The sequence below is a fragment of the Jaculus jaculus genome, chromosome 1 (assembly GCF_020740685.1).
Source record: "Jaculus jaculus isolate mJacJac1 chromosome 1, mJacJac1.mat.Y.cur, whole genome shotgun sequence".
Lineage (NCBI taxonomy): Eukaryota > Metazoa > Chordata > Mammalia > Rodentia > Dipodidae > Jaculus > Jaculus jaculus.
In genome coordinates, this window is record NC_059102.1 from 60,547,801 (window position 1) to 60,572,368 (window position 24,568).

The 24,568-nt window shown below is 39.2% G+C and overlaps 1 protein-coding gene across 12 annotated transcripts in view; it reads right to left on the reverse strand.

Moving 5' to 3' along the window:
• Trpm3 (transient receptor potential cation channel subfamily M member 3) overlaps positions 1–24,568 on the reverse strand; it is a 980,795-nt gene that overhangs the window by 542,607 nt on the left and 413,620 nt on the right. For 10 of the 12 annotated variants that reach the window (XM_004653125.2, XM_004653138.2, XM_004653120.3 and 7 more), the window contains exon 1: positions 5,005–5,319. The exons of 1 other annotated variant lie outside the window; for it this stretch is intronic. In XM_004653125.2, the coding sequence (XP_004653182.2) occupies positions 5,005–5,181 (177 nt within the window). In that variant the 5' untranslated portion in view covers positions 5,182–5,319. One more of the 12 variants, XM_045151752.1, reaches the window with a different exon arrangement.

Genomic DNA, 24,568 nt, shown 5'->3' on the forward strand with positions numbered 1-24,568 from the left:
TTTTTTTTTTTTCTTAAGGGAAGCAGAGCCTAGTAGGCTAAGAACTAGAAAGAATTTTCTTTATTTCCATCTCTTAAAATTCTGCCTAACAATACACCTTTGTTTTTTCCTAGAAAGCAATTTGTTTTGAATACTTCCATGGGTCCATAGCAAGCCCCCGACCTTGCTCAGCATGACGCACGTGATGGGCAGCCTTGGGATGTGTTTCCTGTCTGGCTGCGGAAACTAACTTTTGCTCACAAACAATGTATTGAAGTGTTCCCTGTCCTTGCTTGACAAAAATTCCATTTTTTAAAATTATTCTACCTCTCTTAGAAGATTCCGAATTTTATATAGTTGGAGACTTTTAGAGGTCACAAATTTAAAAAGACAAAGTAAAAACCTAGTTTGGATGGCCAATGCCTCTTATTCCAGCACTTGGAAGGCTAAGGTGGGAGGACTGCCATGAATTCAAGACAAAATTGAGGTACTCGGTAGTTAGATTCTGTCTCACAAAAGGAAATAATAAAAATTTTTTAAAGGGCTGAACATAATTTTTTTTCTGGAGTAATTGGAGGACACTAGAGAAGTGCATCCTTAGAAAGCCGAGCATCAACTATAGAAGATATGACAGCAATTTTGGCCAGTAGGATCTGCTGTGCTTCCTCAACAATGGCATAAACACAGGCTAACTTTGTATGCGATTAGGGAATTACTACCCTGCTCTCCTAAGTGAGTCACTGTTCAAGTAATGTCCTTTGGCTATGCAGTTTACTTTTTAAAACTCCTTTTGTATAGAAGCCAGAAAGTAAAGATTTTTATTTATTTATTTTTTAAGTGAGAACTGCTTGAATCCAAAATCAGCTGGACCATGGGGAAGGCGGAGGTGTCCTTGGTAAAATTGTGTATGGCGTTATCTAAAGATAGACTGGGTTTTTGTGTGTGTGTGATTTAAACTAATAACATTAAAAGTTCCACTAGATTGATTGTATATAATTTGCTTCAAGATTTTTGCTATTAGGTCTTCAGTGGGCCCATGTCAAAAGATAAGTGAGAGGAAGAAACACCTTTGACACAGTTTCATTAGTAAGTGGCACACCTTTCTAATTCCCCACGAGGACTACAAAACGGCTTTCCCTTTCTTCTCAGAACCTTTGTTATCAGGCACTAGGACTGCCATTCAACCAGACAGTAAAGACACATTCTCAGTAGACATGCTAGATCCTTCACTTGACCACAAATAACTAAGATAACAAGACCCTACTCAATTTTCTTTTATTGTTTTTACCTTATCCCAGGCTCTTCTCAATTCTTTAAGCCTCTAAATTACTCAGCTTCCAATTGTACTGTTACAACTTTAAAATCCAGTCACCTCACTCCTTTAATTACACCTCCCAGTTTCAGGATAATGGTCAAATGCCCTAGTTTAGCAGACAAGGCCCTCTGTTATTTAAATACCATCACTTGTTTAAGCATTTCTTTTCCACTAGACTATTCAATCCCTTCAGCCCAAATAGACTTTCCTCTTTCATTCCCATAAAACATGCATGCTTTACCATAGGAAATCAATGTTGGTTCTAAGCCTAGACCTGAATCCTTCTTTCTAAAAAGAACTCCATGTTTCAGAGACTCTAGGTAACCAGCCTAAGGTCACTTAGGTGGTTAGGAAGATGGTGGAATTAGATCATAGTGATTAGGCCTTACGTTTCACAAATATAATTTATTCATTTCTGGCATAGCATTGCTCAGTATAAAATGTCAAAAGTCTTCAGGTCATGCTGATCATTTGGTCTTCCTTAACAAGTTGACTTACATATCTATTCAAAACTTGTCAGATAGCTTCCCTTTCCCCCAATGCTACCCATTTTCCAGAAGCCATCTCTTCAGAAAGTCTGCCAAGATTTGACTACTAAGAAAACTCTCTGCCCTAAAAATAATATTCAAATTCAACATGTTACAAAAATAAAATCTCTCGAATAAAACAATGGCAAAGACAGACCTGATAATGAATATGAAATATGCTAAGAACATTCTGTCACTGCACCAAGCTTGACTTTTTTGTGACTAGTGGTTGGGTAAAGTCTTGAACCACATGAGAATGAAGCAAATGACAGAGTGGAGGACCATCTGGAAAGAGGCCCATCGGAAATGCATTCATTTTGAAACAGGCTCTGTCTTTTGGCTATCATCACCATGTATCTGTCCAGAAATTCATTTTCAAGTTTATTTCCAAATGTAGTCCCAAATTCTGAATGAAGGTTGGTTGACATATTCAAATTTTGTCCTGGGATGGACAAAAAAAATGAGATGCTTTAAGATGAATAAGTATATTCCAACACTTGTTTGGTTTAGTTTGTGTTTCAGAGGCTGTCTTTTCCCCTCTGATTCTTTAGTATCTTATTTCTATTAGGACATGGAAAATACAGGAAATTAAATTATGAAGCCATTTCTAACTATTAATATGCTACTAAAGTAAGTTAGCAAAGAAACAGAATTTCAAGGAAAGTAATGGAAAGGGATATTGGACAGAGCCCAGTGTCAGAACTGGTGAGTGATCTGCATTTAGCTGAATCCAATCAGGCCACTGTGCCCCAATGCTGCATTTCCTGACAATCCAGGGCACCAGAGAGGGCATAGCACATCAGAATGATGGAAGTTGAATAAAAATTACCTGTTGAATGGGAGAACTGGCTTTGTTAGCTAAGGGTTACAATAGACTCCAGATGCCCACAGAACCCATCTATCAGATGGTGGTGTGGGGAAGGAGAATGACAGTCTAAGGGAGGAGGATGACAGGGAGCAGAAAGTAAGCACTGAACTGAAAGGAAAAAAAAAAAAAACACATTTCTAAATATTTAATATTTAACCTAAGCCAGGAAGAACACTTGTGAATATATCCAAATTATTGCTCATGAACTTCTAGTTTGCTTGGAAAACAGGAGTAGTGTAAGGATGCATGGGTACAAAGTAAAGCAATGACCCAGAGGGGAAAATACAGCACTGTGCTCATGTGGATAGTCCAGTCTCTCCTATCCAAAAGTGGCTTTGAGGTCTTCCTTAGTCTTGCTGCAAGAATTTGGTATCACTCTATTTTCCTTATAAGAGTTTAAAATGTGTTCACTATGTGAAGTCTCACAGGATATCTATGACTTTTCAAACATATGGATGCCATTTAGAAAAAAAAAAAAAACAATCTCTAGTAAAATGTATCCTCTTCTGTCTTTCAGATATTCAAAACAGTGAAAGGATATGCACAAGTGCTTTGACTAGATGAGTTGTTATCAATCACTACCATGTTCATGAGTGGAAGAATGGAATTGTATGATAAGAAGAGCAAGGCTGAAGTGCAGATAATGTCTCCCTGCCGTATATCTATATCTATCTAACTATCTGCATATTTGCACAACCATATGTGTATATATTCAATTTTAAAAGATGATAGCTCTTCTAAATATAAGTAATCTCTTTTAATTAGATACATCACTCCTGCTTCTGTGACTAGTAAATGAATAATAGCACTTTCCATTTAAAAAGTGAATGAACATTAACTGAAAAGGCATTTCTCATTGCACATGGAGTTACTAAAGTCCACTTTCTCAGCCATACTTAGATTTTTCAAGACATACCCCCTCAAAGTCTGGACTCATTAGTGAATATTAAGAGAAGTTTACATTAATCCATTAATTTTTTGGCTTCATTCTTTTTCATGCCCTATCACATATGTTCCAGTACAACAAAGGCACCATAACTTAAGTACCTCCTCTCCCAGTGCCCATTGCCAAACCTGCTTCTCCTCCCAAATATTCCTTAGGAAGCAAGTTATTGCCATGACAACCATATAATTGAGTTTGAAGTGTACTTGGGGGCAGGCTTTGTGAAAGTTAAGGCCAGTTTGCATTTAACAGGGTTATAACAACTCAGACACTGTGTTACATTATGTCATCCGAAGCCACTTAGCTATATAGAATTCTCTCTCTACATCAAACTTAACCAGCTCTGGGGAAAAAAAAATTCTGCAACAGTGATGTATTCTGGGCTAATCCATTAATCTTCCAAGGCAAGTCCCTCAATACCCTCCAATAATTAGATCAAAAGATCATAATATGAAAATAAGAGAATTAAGAACTTGTCTTGCCTTGTTAACTTTACATGTAGAACATTCTGAGATAGGCATTCCTCCCTCAAATGGTTATTACCACATTCCTTTTTTCTAGAGGAAAAAAAATACTTTTCTACACCTTTTCATTTTATTTATATTTTCTTCCTTACCAGGTGGAAAATGATGTTGGCTTATTAAGGAATTGTGTGCACTGTTTCAGTATCTTTAATATATTTGCTTCTAGAAACAGGAGCATGGTGACACAGGATGACAATTCCCAGCTCAGGTGGAGTAAGGATCTTTTGTGTGACTCAGAGCTAGAGGGAGCTTGCCTTCAATTTATGTCAAACAATACTTTACTACTACTGACTCTACTCCAGAGACAGAAATTATCTTTTTTTTTTTTTTAATCCAGACCCTTCAAACCGTCACTGTCATTAAGGTTCAATCTCTCTTTGTCTTCACCTGACTGACCACCTAACAACAGAGCTTTTAAAATAATGAGGAGAATCCTTTGTTCTCCCAGGTTCCATTTAAGGGAAAGTGGGTCGAGGGCTTCCCCAGGGAGGGAAGGAGAGCCCCGGAGCTAACCACAGGGAAGAAGAGATTTCACACCCACTATTATCCCCTCCCTCCCAAAGAAGTTCATTAATTCTCTTTTGGGGGCTGTGAAGAAAGGTGGGGGCACACTCAGGTAGCCCCATCTCCCCGACCATAATCTCCTGGAGAAGGGCTCCTGCCGTCCTCCAGGCAGAGTGGGAGCAGGGTGGGGGAGGGGTGCTGAGAACTCTCCAGCCGTGGGCCACGCAGCCAGGACCGCAGGCATTCCACACTCCCCACAACCTGCGTCCCAGCCCAAGTGTGAAGTTGGGCATTTAGACCTGAAAAGCAGATCAAGATCCACTCAAAGCTGCAAGTCACAGTACCTTGAGGAGTCTGACAGAAGGGAGAAAGGCTGCATGGCACAGCTTCCGGATGGTCCAATTTAGGGGTCGAGAAGCATCAGTTTGATTCATGACCCCTTCCAAATTCCACCGAAAAAAGAAGAAACTGCAAACCTGAGCAGTGCCTAGAAAAGAAACGGTCCCCCACGGCCCTGGCATCCCAGGGCCATCTCCACACCTGAGAATTCCATTAGGGCAGAGGCTTCCTGGAACTTGGGAGACTCGTCAAGTGGCGTTGCCTGAGCCCCTGAACCTTCTTAAGAAAGCCACCTCCCCTCTCCCCGCAGCCGTGCTCATGCATACCAAATGTGGCTGAATGGAGGCACCCTGCGTACTGCTTAGGGGAGGGGATGCTGGGTTTCGAAGGAGAGGGACAGCCTGCACAAGCCCGCCAGTGGTCGGAGTCAGAGCAGCCTGCTCCAGAATGCGCGCTCCCTCTCCAGCTCTCCTCCCAGCAAACGCAGGTCAGGCGTTGGGGGGGAACCCGGGCCATTTGCTTTGCTCGCTTGATTTGGGGGGGAGCCAGGAGGAGAGCAAAAAGAAACAAAAATGAAGCCAGAACGGGAACTTGCACTTTCTTGCACAAAGCATCTTTGAGGGGCTGGAAACTGGCACAGGGGGAGGGGCTAGGACACAGGGAGAAGCGATGTCTCTGAATGATAAAATATATGCTTCCCTTTTGATTTACGTGACAAAATATATTGGGAGCTATCGCAAAATGGATCTATAGTAAAAGCAATCCCTGTAGTGTGTGGGTTTTTTTTTATTCTCTGTGATTGACAGTCTTCACCCTGATACATGCATCATATAGATGATAGATAGGCAGCCTGCAAGAGAGTCAAACTCACACACACACACACACACACACACACACACACACACACACACACGCCGCCCTCTCTCTAGCCTAACATCTCTTTCATAGAAAGCTGTGCAAACAAATGCATCTGTGGCGTACCTTTTGGCAAAGGCAGTTTCTAAATTGAGGATTGCCCCCCCCCACCCCCACCACCAAAGCCACGTGATATCTTTCTGTGCAAAAATTTTACCCTGGAGGTAGGGTGTTGTTTCCTAAAGTGGGGATTCATACCCCCACCATTTTCTAAGGAAGCTTTAAGAGTGGCTGCATTGGAGTGTATAGTTTTTAAAGCTCCAAAGGAGAAGTTTTCAATTTGAAGGTAGTAACTGAATCATTTCATTTAGAGAAAGGAAGCTCAGGAGGGCTGTGGGCGGAGTTCATGCCACACCCCCACTTGGGCTACCCCAATCTCTCCAAACAGTAGACTTCAGGGGAAGCACCAACCAAGAGTCTCCCCAGGAGAATTGGATGTCCTTAAAGCCTTGTTAGGGGGTTATGTTCCCCCCTTCCCCCCTCTCCCCCTCCTTCTCTCTCTCTCTCTCCTTCTCTCTCTCTCTCCCTCCCTCCCTCTCTCTCTCTCTCTCTCTCTCTCTCTCTCTTTCTCTCTCTGTGTCTGACTGTTCTGATTTTCCATTTTTAATTAACCGGGAGAGATGAGAAAATCCTCCTTCTTGAACTGGGAGGGGTTAAAGCACATGCAACACACTGTTGTAATTCAGAATTGAGGACAACATATATCTAGCATATAACAAATGCAGATCCTAGAAAGTAACAAGTATCTCACACTTGCCTTCCAATGCTATCTCCTTACTAAAGTGCCCCCAAGTTAGAGATGGAGGAGGAATATTGCAGAAAAGCTATCTTTTAATTAGAATACAGACCACTGACTTGAACATAAAATTCACATGTTAGATCATCTTCTTTTAAAACCATAGCACTTTAATACAATTCCCATTGTTGGTTTATTTCCTGTCACCATTCTAGTTCTAAAAGGAGCTGTTTAAAAATATTAGCAGATACGTGGTTTAGCTGATGAAAGCGCCTGCCTAGTAAAATATTAGCAGCTAACATGTATGTATCAGCCATGATGTTGGGCACTTTAAATGAATGGCATATACTCCTATCAAAGTTGATGCTACTAACATATCTGTATTTCACTCACATACGAAGCAAGTGAGGTCCACAGAAATCCAGGTATAACATAGCTATTAGAATTAGAGCCTGGATTAAAACTGTCCTATTGGGTTATAAAGACAGGCTTTTATTCTCTTCTTTTTTTTATTTTTTCATAATTTGGGGACCATAGCAATGAAACTATTGCCTCAGTTTTCTGGTCATTTAACCTTATGTAGGACTTGAGCTAAAAGAAAGAAGAAAGGCTCAGTATGTCTTTTGGATTATCACTGTGGTATAGCATTGATGTGAAGGTGAACAGCATGAATTCTGAAATCAGGCTGCAGGGTTCAAATTCTCATTCTGACCCCAGCCTTGGGCAATTTCCTCACCTTCTCTATGTTTTGGAGTCTTTTATCTATAAAATGGCAACAAACTTAAAGCCACCCACTGAGGGTTCCTGTAAGGACCACATGATAGTACCAGTGAAGCTCTTAGAACACTCCCTTCCACTCTGACTCCTCTTCTAGGCAGCAGTCTCATTCTGGGGTGTATGTTCACAGCATTAGGTGATGAAATCAAGCAAGACAAATTAAACCGGAATGCTTCCTATGCATTCCCAGGAGTTTAATAATGGGTTAAAAAGTAGGAGACTGCAAGGGCAAGAGGACTTTCCTTGGGCTTTATTGCAGAGTGTAATTCATCACATTGCAAGGTATTGCCTTTAGTGAGGCTACGTGGATGCAGTACTTCTGAGCTATTAACTGCCCTTAAGTGGTTTCTTTGCAGTTGTGAAAAGTCTGAAAGGCTGGAACACTGCAGCTACTTACCTCTGTTCCTTACTTTTCCAAAATATGATGAATCTCACAAAAACTGATGGCAACATTACGAAAACACACAGACTTTGATCCTCCTTACTCCATTGAATTTTTAAGAATTACTGGTCAGGGCTGGAGGGATGGCTTAGTGGTTAAGGTGTGTGCCTGCAAAGCCAAAGCCAAAGAACCCAGGATCGATTCCCCAGGACCCATGTAAGACAGATGCACAAGGTGGCATGTGCATCTGGAGTTCGTTTGCAGTGACTGGAGGCCCTGGAGTCCTCCCTCCCCACCTCCCTCCCTTTCTCTCCCCAAAATAAATAAATAAAAATAAAAATATTTAAAATAAGAATAACTGGTCAAAGAAAATAGTCAGGGACTATGTGGAATGAAAAAGTGAGATGATTCATAGCCTCTCCAGAGGCAGTTATAGGAGAGAGTTCAAAACCTCCCTGGAGCTGTTTTGACTCTACAGCCAAAGAGGTGAGTTCCAAGCCTCAATTCAGAGAGATTTGCTCAACCATGTTTATAGCTGTTCAATTCATAATAGCTAACAGATGGAATCAACCCAGATGCCCATCATTGGATGAATAGATAACCAAGATGTGGTATATCTACATGATGGAATTCTATACAGCAGTAAGGAAAAATGACACAATGAAATTTAAAGAAAAATGGTTGAACCTGGAACAGATCATTCTCAGCAAACTCACCCAATCACAGAAAGATAACTGTCGTATAGTCTCACTCATCTATGGCTCCTAACCTGAATCTACCCTACCTGAGATGCTGACATACCAATAAGCATCTCGAGGACTGGACAATAGTGAGGGTAGGGCAGGAGGGGAGGGTAAGGGTGGGGGTGTAGGACACAAAATTGGATTCAAATGGCAATGGCAGCATAAAATTGTATATCTTAAAAGACAGAATAAATGGTTAAACCTTCATCCAGTCCTTAGAGTGAACACCTGAACCACGGGGCCCTGGAAAGGATATGATGAAGACTAACCTTTGATGGCCACAAAACTGGACCCAAATGGCAATGGTACCATAAAATTCTACATCCTAAAAGGCAGACCAAATGGTTGAACCTTCACCATGCCCTTAGAGGGAACACCCAAATCACAAGGCCTTGGAGAGGCTGAAATGAAAACTGACCTTAATCTTCTTCTTCTCCTCTTTCTCTCCTCTCTCTCTCTCTCTCTCTCTCTCTCTCTCTCTCTCTCTCTCTCTCTCTTCTCGCTAGCTCTTTTATGTTACCTATCTTTTTCTTCCTTCTTTTCTTTGGTGCTGACCTATAACACCCAGTACCAGTATGCAATTGACATCCACAATGAGCTGATGATGAGAGAGACCTACAAGGTTTCCCAAAAGAAGATAGATTTCTGTCAGAGTACTTGATGACCTACCAAAGGTTAGTGGTAAGACCCTACTGCTGAGGACACCATATGCTATTGGTATGGAACATGTAGTGACCTGGCTGGAACTTGGAAGAGAGTCAGTCCCCAGACAGCTCATCTAATGCCAGAAGGTGCTACATGAATGACTGGGGGAAATAGACCAACATCTGTCCAAGCAATTTGTGGTCTAACCTACTTAGCAGCAAACAACCTGATGTGCTGCTCACAAAAATGCAATAGTGGCACACAGCCATGGTGGGAAACCAACTGCTCTTGATTTGGCTAACTGATCTGCTCATCGGAATGGAACCCATAGCTGGAGCTTGGAAATGAGTCATAATCATATCCAAAAATGAGCCTGCTCTCCATTATCAAGCTCTTGCCAATTGTGGGCTACAAGAGAGCCTACACCTATTAAATTCTCTCTAAAAAAAACAATTGTTATCCCATTTCTCTGGTGCTAACTTCATTCTCCATTGGAAAATTTGCTTCTCTTTTTGAGATAGATGCAGATCCTGAGAAAACCAGCCCATCGCACCTCAAAAGGACCCCAGCTGAAACTAAAAGTAAGTGGAGAAGTGAGCAAGAGTTCTGCTTTCTTGGTTAACCTGGTACCAACACAAGGGTGAAGGAGATAGACACAAAGAACACTCAACTTCTACCAAACCAGATATCCGGAGACACAGAAGCTCCCAAGGCCTCATCACTGAAGCAGACCAAAAATGCAACACAATGTGGCTCAGGAAAATTTGTGGAGGGGGGGGGGGTTGCGGAAAGAATGTTAGAGCCACACATTGGGTCATTATGCACAGAGTCATTGCCTCTTACCCATAAGTGATGGCTAACCCCACAATGCACGACCCATATTCCCCAGTGAGGAGGGTCCCTGTAGAGGGGGGAGAACAGGGAGAAGACTAACGATGGTACCAACATGACTGTATACAATGTGTACATCACAAATAAATAAATAAATAAATAAGTAAATAAATAAATAAATAAAAGAGGCTGGTACCTGGGAGGAGGCCTCTACCATATGTGCCCCAGAATTATCTCCTTTCCAGTATCTAAAGTGGGGTTTTAAGGCTTGCCCTCCTTTTCTACTTCCTCTGGAAAGGGTACAATCTCTAAGAATCCTAGTATGATTGGACATCAGCTTTTGTGTGAGCCACAGCTATAGAGACACTCACTGCCTTCCTTTACAACATGCACCTTCTCTTTTGAACACCTAATAAGAGCATTGTACCATACCTAGTCTTCTTAATGTCCCTTAAATATAAAAGAGGTTGACTACTAAAACCATGGCCAAGAAAGGAAATGGAAAAGTGAGTAGGTAGCTCAGAATATTCAATGGCCTCCTACAGATGTGTTTTCTGCAGGCAATGCTCAGAAACAAAAGGCTCCATTGTACCTTTGCAATTTGTTATTATACCATCAACATGTTTTGGTATCTGGACATGTACTGAAATATATTTTCAGACTCTAATATATGAATATGGTCAACATAGTACAGATGATATGACATTGAAGGAAAATATGAGAAACCAGCCCAAGGGAAAATAAATGCTTCAGTGTTTAGAAGTCTTCATTTTGACATCCTGCCTGTTTTTTTTTTTTTTGTTGTTTTTTTTTTAATGACTGGCCTCATCTCCCAGTTTTCTTATGTTCTGCAAGCTCAGTGGTTTTGTTCAAAAATCAAATGTGTTGTGAACTTTATGTCATTTATTATTTTTCTTAAAATCTCACTTTTCCTGCTTCTGTGCTTTTCGGTTGAACTCAAATAGAGCTATAAAACTTTTATAAATTTTCTGATGCATCTGTAATATCATTCAAGATATTAAATCTTATTATAGATTTCATTGATCTATACCACTGTTTTAATTATTTCTAAATGCAGTCTTCCAATAGATTAAATCAAATTTTTCTCCATTTAAAGTATTTTACCTATTTGGCACCTTTTATAGATAATAAATTCTGAAATATATTAAAATAAGTTATTTATTTTGTTAACTAGGCTAGGTGGAATTTTTCATGTAAAATAAAAAAATCTCAGAAGAGAATTATTAACTATTCCACTTTTCCTCCAAGAGTGAGCTTGCTCCCTAGCTCCCTTGCTTGCTGTCCACCTTCTGCATGAATGCCTATGGTGGCATGGATTGGAGGAGGTTTGGAGGCCATCCACTCCATAGTTGGACAGTTCTAGTTGACAAAAAGTTTTTCTTAAGGCTGAGGTGAAATGTACCACCCTATAATGTCCAAGTCATCTCTCAGACAATAGTTCCCCAATTGTTTTCCCATTTCTCCCCCTTTTAATGAACTCAAAGAAAGCCATAAAACCTTTCCTTCCTACACAGTGGACATCTTGGAGCAATACTGCTTCTTTACATGATGGTGTACGGGTTTTAGTAGAAAGGCCTTTTCAGTATTATAAGAATATAGAGGACATAGTGTACTTTAAATATAGTAATGTCTTAATCCTCTTAAAAAGCTTTGAATTAATTCTGATAAAGGTCTTTTAGGGAGCTTTGAATTCACTAATTATTTAGCTTCTTTTGAAAATTTCATGAGTAAATCTATGCAACATAGACTTTAAATAATAGCTGATCATGTACACAGAAAGATGATAGTCTCTCTCTCTCTCTCTCTCTTTTTCTTTCTCTCTCTCGCGCTCACATAGAAAGCTTGAACTAATATGTATAATATCCTTTTTTCTTTGTATGGACCCTAGCTTATAAGAGAGGTGGTGGTAAGTAATGGGAAGCTTTGGCTTATATTAGGAAAGCAGGTTTCCTATACCTTCAACTGATAGCTGTGATATTAGACTGAGTTCAAATTCAAGGCCAGCCCTGTATCCATCATGGAAGCCCAAGCTTACTGTATAGTCTTTCAAAGCCTTGATTTACCATTGTAAAAATAAGTTCCACTATTCTATTCACTTTGAGTTGTTGGAGATTAGATATAGCTAGCATTATCTTGATATACTGGAAACCACGGAAAAGTAGGGTCTAGTGTTGTTAATATGAACATTATCTCTCACCAGCTCTGCTGACAGTTCAGCTTAGTGCTTAATAGCAGGGACCCTGCACCCAACAGCCTGGACTAACAACCAACTTTTCCACTTACAGGAAGCTTTAAGAAAGCTCCTTAATCTCATGGCATCTTAGCTTCTCATGTGCATACTGAAGACCAAAATTCAAGGGAAAAGAGAGATAATATGAATGAATATGAATGGGTATCTCAAGGCTGCTAGCCACTGCAAACAAACTCCAGAACATGCATCACTTTGTGCATTTGGCTTTACATGGGTTCTGAGGAATCAAACCTGTGTTATTAGGCTTTGCAGATAAATGCCTTAAGTGCTAAGCCATCTCTCCAACCCTTCATAATGTTACCTATGCCATCATATTTTGAAATTAACTAGCTAACATGTGTAAAGGACTTAGAAGGCAGACCTGTTTGTCATAAAAGCCCCCAAAGTACTTGTAATTTATGATTACCGCAGCTGAAGTCACATGTACTATCCATCTCATCAAGCAAAGCAAAGTGACACCCTGCAGGATGATATGATGTTTGGGATGTTAAATGAGGACAATCCATGGCTAACATTCATGAAAGAGGAATAACGGGGAGACCATTCTAAAACACATAAAATGGAAAACATCGCCATTTCCCCCATTTTCTTATGCCTAGGAGGAGGAGCTGCAAAGAACTCAGGAAAAGAGGAACTTCCCCTGCTGCCTTCTTCTGCATGGCTGGAAGGATGCTGCACATTCTGTGGACTGTGTAGGAGATGTTAATATAGAAAACTGCACTACTTTGGACAATGCAGCGGCAATTAAGCAGCTTATGTTTCACTAAAAATAAAATTCCCTGTCACATACAAAATGCATAGTAAGTATTCAAAGGCCATGAGCTAAAATATATCCTCATTTAACTTTGAAATCCTATTACTTCCATTCACAAAGAGGATGATTTCTTAGTATGAATATAAAATTTTAATGAGTCCATGGAGGCTTGTTAAAAATATAAGCATTTGAGATGTTCATTTCTAATCTCTTCATATTCAGTCTCCTAATATTTGTAATGTTATTCATTCTTATATATATTCTCAATTTTCAGGTTAGATGTCTACTATACCTTTACAAAATCATATGTATGCACCCACATACTAGAACTTAAGTATCTTAAATATATTCTATAATAAAATTCATCAGTGTGACCAAGTTGGTAAAGAACTCATGAATTAATACCTTTGAGGAGGAGAGACTAAAGCAGTGAATCTCCAATTACTGCCTGCATAAATCATGTTAGCTGAGGGGGAGCTAAGCATCACATTGTTAACAGTGCAGCATATGACAGATTTATTTGCCAGTGGGTGCAATAAAAGGATAATTTCAAGTTCAAACTTTATATGTGAATACTCTTTGACTCCCACCAACAAAAACCAAGAGCTTACCTTGGCCATACACCCTGCCTTGTGCATCTGGGCTTCTGACGCTAATAGCCAGCCTCAAATTAGACCATAAGGTCTGCTCACCTGGGAAACAGAGACATACTGTGATCTGGAAGATCCTCCAAGTGCTAACTCTGCTTGGGAGAGGATTTTAACGAAGAAAGCACATGAAAATTGTACTTGCTATTTATTTTTGTCATTTTCCAGGAAATGGTACACTGTTTATACTTATTACATCTTATTTTTAACAACTATGAGCCTTTTATATTTGCTGGTAGTGTCCAGGGATTATATTGTTTTAATTTTGACAAGCAATTGCCCAGTTTTTTTTTCTTCTGAAAAAGACTGAAATAAATATAAACTGCATAAATTTCAAAGTGTTTGAATACATTTATCATAAAATTAATATAACTTTTATGAATCATTATCTTTATAACAGAAAGAGATAGCTAAGATAATTCTAAAGGAATGCTAGCTAATGTTGAGAACCAGTTAGTTATGCACTACGTAATGTACACAGGCTAAGACTTCGACATGAAGGGCTTGTTTAGTTCTCAATGCAAACCTATGAAGTTTGCAGCATTGTCTCAGGATTGTAGACAAGGAAAAAGTCTCAAGTTAAGAAACTTGCAGATCATGACTCAAGGTGGATTTGAATCCATGCCAATCTAATTCTACAGATTGTGCTTCTACTTACCCACTATAAAATGCTATTAATCCCAGCACTCAGTAGGCTGAAGTCAGAGGATTGCTGTGAGTTTGAGACCAGCCTGAGAGTACGTAGTCAATTCCATATCAGCCTAGGCTAGAGCCAGACTGTAACTCAAAACCCAAGAAACTAAACAAATAAACAAACAAAAAATTATACAACTTCCGGTTAAGATGGCGGTGTAGGTACCACACCAAAGCAGCCTGGGGGAAAAAAAGACCAAAAAAACTCAGCAAAATACACACTTTTACTAAAATGTGAGGTGTATAGGAAATTGAAGCAGCAGCGGAGAAGTAGGAGAGATCCAGAGCATCCAGAGACGGCACAGGCCAGCAAAAGCAGCCCCGGCAGTTCCGCCAACCGCTGCGGTGGCGGGGCACCAGAAAGCCGCCAGGCTCGACCCCAGCCACAGGGAAAGCCAGGTGCGGGAGCTTCCCCTCACACCGGCGCTCTCCGCAACTCAGGAAACATGAAGGAGAGGGGCAGTGAGCAATGGAGGAGCAGACTGGGAGGTAGAAGAACACGTGGAACAGCGAATGATCTTGAACAGCTGTGGCTCCCTCACCTCCACCACCACCTGAGCCCAGCTCCTGCGAACAGAGCAGCAGTTCGGGACCCGGCCACGCCAACTTGAGCCAACAGTGGGACCCAAGCAGGAGCAGAGTCCTGGAGCAACATCAGTGGCTCCGGCACCGGTAACAGCAGACCCAGCAGCAGCAGACCCAAGAGTGGCAGCAGCGGCAGACCCAGCAGCAGCAGACCCAGGAGTGGCAACAACAGCAGACCCAGCAGCAGCAGCTTCAGCTGCTGACAGACCCAGCAAAGGCAGCTTTTGCAGCAGCAGTTCCAGCAGCGGGGGTGCTGATCTGCAGGGCCACAGTTTCCAGACGTGGTTTGCCCCACAGGAAAAGCCAGTGCCCAGCTCCAGAAATCAGAACAGCAGCCCGATGACCCAGGCAGCAACTTGACTGAGACCAAACTCATCCAAGGTAACTGGGTTTGCACCACGGAAGGGTCTCACTTGGTCACAAGCTGACTTGGATCCCTCAACAGACCAGAAATCTTAACCTCTATGTTGATAGAGGATCTGGTTGTTATAATAACTACTCTGGCATACATACTTGGGGCTGTTTTTGACTGAATGGGTACAGTGTTTAGTTAACTTTTAGAATCTAAATGTATTTTATTCCACTCAGCCTACTTGAATACCCCCATAGCAGGGAAACTCAACCCCTAGGAGCACCTTTGTAGATACTCTGAGAGTCTTAAGAGCCACACCTAACACCTTAAGCTCCTACCCTGAAAATGTATTACATCAAATCAATTGATACAGCAGAGAATACCCAGCTAGCTAGAAAATCCAAGCATAAACTTAATCCAAGATGCAAAAATATATACATTATAACACAAGAAACACTAAAAAGCAAGACGATATAAATCCACCTAAAAGTATTAATGCATCAGAAATGACCTCCAGTGAGAATGAGTTAGAGGAATTGCCTGAGAAAGATTTCAAAAGAATGATTGTAAATATGTTCAAAGAAGTCAGAGAACAAATCAAAGGATTCAAAGAGGAACTTAAAGAGGAAATCAAAGGAATCAAAGAAGATGCAGGACACCAATTTCATGAAATAAAGAAGGCAATACAAGACATAAATAAGGATGGAAATAATAAAGAAAAACCAGGCAGAATTACTAGCAATGAAGAACACAGTTAATGAAATAAAAAACTCTGTAGAAAATCTCACCAGTAGAATGGATGAAGGAGAGGACAGAATATCTAAGCTAGAAGACCAGGTGGCAGATCTAATACAGGCCAACAAAGAGAAAGACAAACTTATAGAAAAGTATGAGTGGGAATTTCAAGATATTTGGGACACTATGAAAAGATCAAATATTGGGATTCAGGGCATAGTAGAAGGAGAAAAATTCCACTCCAAAGGCATAGTAGGTGTCTTCAACAAAATCATAGAAGAAAATTTCCCCCAAATTGGGAAAGAGGTGCCAATACAGATACAGGAAGCCTTTAGAACCCCAGCCAGACAAAACCTGGAAAGAACCTCTCCTCGCCATATTATAATCAAGCTTCCAAACACACACACCAAAGAAAAAATATTGAAAGCAGTTAGAGAGAAAAATCAAGTTACCTACAAAAGTAAGCCCATCAGGATTACAGCAGATTATCCAACACAAACTTTTAAAGCCAGAAGGGCTTGGAGTGATATATTCCAAGTTCTGAAAGATAACAACTGTCAACTAAGGTTACTTTATCCTGCAAAGTTATCCATTCAAATAGACGGAGAAATAAGGACATTCTATGACAAAAGCAGGTTAAAGGAGTATTTGAAGACAAAACCAGCTCTACAGAAAATACTTGATAGAATCCTTCATGCTGAAGAAAAGGAAAAGCACACATATAAGGAACCTAGAAAAAACAAGCAATACTCAAATACTTGTTAAGAGAGCACAGGTAAAACCAGAACCACACACACACAAAAAAGGCAAATATAAATAACCTTTCAATAATATCTCTTAATATCAATGGCCTCAATGCCCCAACGAAAAGACGTAGGTTTGCAGACTGGGTAAAAAGCAGGATCCTACAATTTGTTGTCTCCAAGAAACTCACCTTTCTACAAAGGATAGACATTATCTTAGGGTGAAAGGTTGGAAGACGGTTTTTCAAGCAAATGGGCCTAGAAAACAAGCAGGGGTTGCTATCCTAATATCAGACAGGGTAGACTTCAGTCCAACATTAGTCAAGAAAGATAAGGAAGGTCACTTTATATTGATTAAGGGCACACCCCAACAGGAGGACATTACAATCCTAAACATATATGCACCTAGCATGGGGGCTCCCAAATTCATCAAACAAACACTATTAGAACTAAGGTCACAGATAACACCAAACACAGTGGTAGTGGGTGACTTTAACACCCCACTCTCATCAGTTGACAGGTCATCCCAGGAAAGAATAAACAGAGAGGCATCTGGACTAAATGAGGTCATAGAAGGAATGGACCTAACAGATATATACAGGACATTTCATTCAAATGCTGCAGGATGTATATTCTCTTCAGCAGCACATGAACATTTTCTAAAATAGACCATATATTAGGACACAAAGCAAATCTTAACAAATTCAGGAAAATTGAAATAATTCCTTGCATTCTATCTGACCACAATGGAATTAAACTACAAATCAGTTGCAAGAAAGGCTATAGAGCATACACAAAATCTGGAAACTAAACAATACACTACTAAATGATGAATGGGTCAATGAAGAAATTAATAAGGAAATCAAAAAATTCATAGAGTCAAATGATAATGAGAACACAACATATCAAAATCTCTGAGACACAATGAAGGCAGTTCTAAAGGGTAAATTTATAGCCTTAAGTGCCTATATTAAGAAATTAGAAAGGTCACAGGTAAACGACCTAATGCTTCACCTTAAAGCCTTGGAAAAAGAAGAACAAGGCAAACCAAAAATCAGTAGGCGGGAAGAAATAATAAAGATTAGGGCAGAAATTAATGAAATAGAAACAAAAAGAACAATCCAAAGAATTAATGAAACAAAGAGTTGGTTCTTTGAAAGGATAAACAAGATTGATAAACCCTTAGCAAATCTGACCAAAAGAAAGAGAGAAGAGACACAAATTAATAAAATCAGAGATGAACAAGGTAACATCACAACAGATTCCAGAGAAATTCAAAAAATCATAGGGACATACTATAAAAGCATATACTCCACAAAGTATGAAAATCTGAAAGAAATGGATGATTTCCTTGATTTATATGACCTACCTAAATTAAATCAAAATGAGATTAATCACTTAAATAGACCTATAACAAGCATGGAGATCCGAACAGTTATCAATAATATCACAACTAAAAAAAGCCCAGGACCAGATGGATTCACTGCTATATTTTACCAGACCTTTAAGGAAGAGCTAACACCATTGCTTCTTAAGCTTTTCCAGGAAATAGAAAAAGAAGAAATTCTACCAAATTCCTTGTATGAGGCCAGCATCACCCTGATACTAAAACCAGGCGAAGATAGAACAAAGAAAGAATATTACAGACCAATCTCCCTCATGAACATAGATGCAAAAATTCTCAACAAATTATTGGCAAACAGGGCCGGAGAGATGGCTTAGCGGTTAAACGCTTGCCTGAGAAGCCTAAGGACCCCAGTTCGAGGCTTGGTTCCCAAGGTCCCATGTTAGCCAGATGCACAAGGGGGCGCACACATCTGGAGTTCTTTTGCAGAGGCTGGAAGCCCTGCCGCGCCCATTCTCTCTCTCTGTCTCCCTCTGTCTTTCTTTCTCTCTGTGTCTGTTGCTCTCAAATAAGTAAATAAAAAAATAAATAAAATATTGGCAAACAGAATACAAGAGTATATTAAAAAGATCATTCACTCTGACCAAGTAGGCTTTATCCCAGAGATGCAGGGATGGTTCAATATACGCAAATCTATAAATGTAATAAATTATATAAACGGGTTGAAGGGCAAAAATCACATGATCATCTCCTTGGACGCAAAGAAAGCATTTGACAAAATCCAAAATCCCTTCATGATAAAAGTCCTAAAGAGACTGGGAATAAAAGGAACATATCTCAATATAATAAAGGCTATTTATGACAAGCCTACAGCCAACATATTACTAAATGGGGAAAAACTGGAAGCTTTTCCACTAAAATCAGGAACAAGACAAGGGTGTCCACTGTCCCCACTTCTATTTAATATAGTTCTGGAAGTCTTAGCCATAGCAATAAGGCAAGAGACACACATAAAAAGGATACAAATTGGAAAGGAAGAGATCAAGTTATCATTATTTGAAGATGACATGATTCTATACATAAAGGACCCTAAAGACTCTACTAGCAAGCTGTTAGAACTGATCAAAACCTACAGCCATGTAGCAGAATACAAAATAAATACACAGAAATCAGTAGCCTTTATATATGCTAACAACAAACACACAGAGGATGAAATCAGAGAATCACTCCCATTCACAATTGCATCAAAAAAAAAATAATAATAAAGTACCTTGGAATAAACCTAACCAAGGAAGTAAAGAATCTCTACAATGAGAACTTTAAAACACTCACGCAAGAAATTGCAGAAGACACTAGAAAGTGGAAAAACATCCCTTGTTCCTGGATTGGAAGAATCAATATTGTGAAAATGGCAATCTTACCTAAAGCAATCTACACATTTAATGCAATCCCTATCAAAATTCCAAAGGCATTCTTCATGGAAAGAGAAAAAAAAATCCAAAAATTCATTTGGAATCACAAAAATCCTCGAATATCTAATATAATACTGAGCAACAAAAATACGGCTGGTGGTATCACCATATCTGATTTTAACCTATACTACACAGCCATAGTAACAAAAATAGCATGGTACTGGCACAAAAACAGACATGTAGATCAGTGGAACAGAATAGAGGACCCAGATGTAAGCCCAAGTAGCTATAGCCACCTGATATTCGATAAAAATGCCCAAAATACTCATTGGAGAAAAGACATCCTCTTCAGCAAATGGTGTTGGGAAAACTGGATATATATATATATCTGTAGAATATATATATATATATCTGTAGAAGGATGAAAATAGATTCTTCTCTCTCTCCATGCATGAGAATTAAGCCCAAATGGATTAAAGACCTTAACATCAGACCTGAAACTCTGAAACTGCTAGAGGAAAAAGTAGGGGAAACCCTTCAACATGTTGGTCTTGGCAAAGACTTTCTGAATACAACCCCAATTGCTCAGGCAATAAAACCACAGATTAATCACTGGGACCTCATGAAATTGCAAAGATTTTGCTCTGCAAAGGACACAGTGAAAAAAGCAAAGAGGCAACCTACAGAATGGGAAAAAATCTTCACTAGCTATATATCTGATAGAGGATTAATATCTAGGATATACAAAGAACTCAAAAAGTTAAATAATAAGTAATCAAACAAGCCAATCAAAAAATGGGCTATGGAGCTTAATAGAGCATTCTCAAAAGAAGAAATACGAATGGCATATAAGCATCTAAAAAATTGTTCCATGGCACTAACCATCAGGGAAATGCAGTTTAAAACTACATTGAGATTCCATCTCACTCCTGTCAGATTGGCCACCATCATGAAAACAAATGATGATAAATGTTGGCAGGGATGTGGAAAAAGAGGAACCCTTCTACACTGCTGGTGGGAATGCAATCTGATCCAGCCATTGTGGAAATCAGTGTGGAGGTTCCTAAAACAGCTAAAGATTGATCTACCATATGACCCAGCTATAGTACTCCTAGGCATATATCCAAAGGACTCATCTCATTTCCTTAGAAGTACATGCTCAACCATGTTTATTGCTGCTCAATTTATAATAGCTGGGAAATGGAACCAACCTAAATGTCCCTCAACTGATGAGTTGATAATGAAGATGTGGCACATTTATACAATGGAGTTCTACTCAGTGGTAAAGAAAAATGAAGTTATGAAATTTGCAGAAAAATGGATGGACCTGGGAAGGATTATACTAAGTGAGGTAACCCAGGCCCAGAAAGCCAAGCGCCACATGTTCTCTCTCATATGTGGATCCTAGCTACAGATGACTGGGCTTCTGCGCGAGAATGAAAATACTTAGTAGCAGAGGCCAGTAAGTTACAAAGGAGACATAAAGGGAAGAGAAAGGAAGGGAGGAGGGTACTTAATAGGTTGATATTGTATATATGTAATTACAATGATTGTAATGGGGAGGTAATATGATGGAGAATGGAATTTCAAAGGTGAAAGTGTGGGGGGTGGGGAGGGAGGGAATTACCATGGGATTTTTTTTATAATCATCAAAAATGCTAATAAAAATTTTAAAAATTAAAAAAAAATTATACAAAATTTTGTGGCTTCCCATAAATAAGCCAGCACTTGACTTGACAAATGTGAATCAAGGCAAAGCAATGTAGTAGACTATAGACTGTTGATTGTTGACTGAACCATCATACCCCTTCACACTGGAGTCATGCACAGTACAAAAGGATTTAAGTTTCTTCTAATGACCCTGGCTTGCTTTGTTTTCACTGTCTACTACCACTCCATCCCCTGTCCTTTCTACGTTGGTTGAAACAAGTAGATCTCTCAGGTGGGTCAAAGAGTATGTGCATTCATATTTGATGTGCCCAATATTTAGCACCTCTCTTGTGGCACGGCATTTATTGAATGGAAAATAAATGTTTCCTTAGGACTTGTAGAGTAGAGCTTAGTTCTTTAATTTTAGCACTGTTCCTCTTCCCTAAATTTTCTAGATGAGGAAACTGAAACCTACACTAAAAGTTAAATATGTAACCAAATTTATCCGGTAAGTTTTAAAGCCATGGTTTGAATTCAAATTTAAAATCCTGACATATTACATAAGCTTTTATGCAATAAAAAAAAAACCCTACTTTGCAGACAACTCGATTTGTTTTAGATATTCTAATGAAAAATGCCACTTTTGAAGCTTAGAACATCAACAGGAGGTTGTAGTCACACAAAGATGCCATTGGACAGAAAATGCAATGCCTATCATTGCAAGTAAAACAAAAGACATCTGTTTAATCATCTCAGTACAATTATGACAATCACTGAAGTATACTTGACCTTTTTATGAAATGTGTGTGGTATTTAGAGAAAAAACAAAGCATTTTCAAGATTCTACTATGAACTTCAAACCATTGATTTAGAAAGTGAAGATACAAAAGGAACAATTTCCAACTCCAATTATTTATAAATTATAAATCATGTTCTGTTGCTGTTATTTCAAATGTAATGAGAACTCTCCACAGGAGCCCAGTAAAGGCCCGCACTAGCACTGGGCATCTGATTGGTTTGCATGGGACTCCTGCCTGCTGCTCAAAGGAAAGGGATAATAGAGAAAGTAGTATAAGCGGCTAGAGAGATGGCTCAGAGGTTAAATGCACTTGCTTGTAAAGCCTTCCAAGAAGGCTTCAATTCCCAAGTCACCCACTCATATGGAATTCACTGTGTAGTCTCAGGTTGGCCTTGAATTCATAGCAATCCTCCTATCTTGGCCTCTTGCATGCTGGGATTAAAGGCGTATGCCAACATGCATGGGGGAGAGACAAAGAGAGATAGAGAAAGAGAGTGAGAGAAATAGGTGTTCCAGTGTCTCTAGCCCCTGTAAACAAAATCCAGATGTATGTGTCACTTGGTGCATTTGGCTTTATATGAGTACTAAAGAATCCAGGGCAGGTTGTTAGGCTTTGCAGGCAAGCTTCTTAACTGCTGAGCCATCTCTCCAGCCCTCAAGTTTTTTTGGTCTCAATTTTCTACTTGCCTGTAATTGTTGTAGGGCACTTATCAGTATGAACTTGATCAGACAGTGTTGACAATGCAACAAGAAGGTAAAGAATAAATGAACTAGGTATATTTGTTTATAACTGTCCCCTTCAAGTCATTTGGAAGAGTCTCCTGGTACCTACTGGTTATCATCAAGCAGAGTTTAAAATGTATCAATGCTTTTGTCTACCCTAAATTTTCATCCAATGGTTTGAAAAATACTAAGAATTACCATAAATTTTAATAAAAAGAGAAAGCTCATAGGCCTAACTATAACTACAGTATAACTCTAAACCCAGAGGAATTTAGAAAAGAAAATTAGGAAAAAATATATACAAATACATATAGAGAGAAACATATCTATATATAAGAAATGGAATGTGAAAATGTCAAACTAAAGAATCTAATCATTTACCAATCATGATAATCACCAGGATCAAATATCTCCCATGATGAAAATTCATTAAAATCTTAATCTTAGAAGATGCTTTCATGAAGGAGATATATATTTTATACAAAGGTCAGTTTCATTTTGAAGTTGTAGGTATATTAACCTACTCATCAGCAATATCAATCAGATTCATAATAATAATGAAAATAATCTTATTTTCATTCCTCACAATGTGGCTTAACATCTTTATACCCACTACCCACAATTACACTCAAATATTGATGATAAGTGTATAGTGTTGGTCAAACAAGACAAAAAAGTATGGTAGATGTCCCCTACAACTCTAGACTCAATCTCATGTGTTTCCCAGTCGGCTCCATAGCCTTCTCCTCAAAGACTATTAAGATAAACTACATTATGAGTATTTCTTCAAAATGTAATCTTTAGGAGAAAATATGGGTATATACAGCAACATACATAAATCTCAAAATTATGAGCTCCTAGAAAAGACAATCCAAGCTGTGACAAAAAAAAAAAAAAAAAGAGTTAGGATTGCTAGTAGTTGTGTGGGGAAAGGGATTCATGACAAATGGACAAGAGGAATCCTGCAGAAAATAGAAACATTATCTCCAACTCAGTGACAGATGTACCACTTGGTATCAATGTTGGATATTATCAAACAGTACACCCAAACTATTGATGGAAACTTTTGCATACAATAAGCCGAGAAAATACCTTATTATTTTCCTCTGATTATAGCCAAAAAATTTAAATATAGAAAACGTAGAAAATTCATAAAAGTATAAAAATTACCTATGTTGTAGTTTGCAGATAAAATGGTACCCAAAGCCTATGTTTAAAGGTTATTTATAGGTTTATCTTGTTAGGAAATGGTGAAATCTTTAAGAGGTGGGGTCTAGTGGGAATCCTTCAGTCACACAGGGTGTGTCCCTAAAGAGGATAGGAGGACCACAACCCCATCTTATCCCTTTTAACAGTTACGAGGTAAGAGGCTTTGCTCTGCCATGAGTTCCTACCATGATATACTGCCAAAGCAAATAAAACCAGTCAAGAACTGAAGCCCCCAAAATTGAGAATCAAGACAGAAATCTGACTAATATGTTTCTAATCCCATTGTCCATTAGTAACTACTGACAGGATTTTTGGAAATTTAATCAAGTATTTTTAGATGTCTTGATGTGTATATACCTGAGTATGGACAAATAAATACCTCACATTCTCTCTCATAAGTGGATCCTACCTGAGAACTTTCATATGTGTGAGTTTTAGTGGGAGAGAGTGTATTGATGTCAGGGAACTAGAAAGTAGCCCATGAGGGGATGGGGCAATGAGGCTTCAAGGGAGGAAGGTAGCAGATTTTAAGTGGCATGAAAGCTGAAGGGGAAATACTGGGGCTGGGAGGGGGAAAGCAGGGTAGAACAGAGAAATGGGGCAGAGGAGGGGGAGGAATAA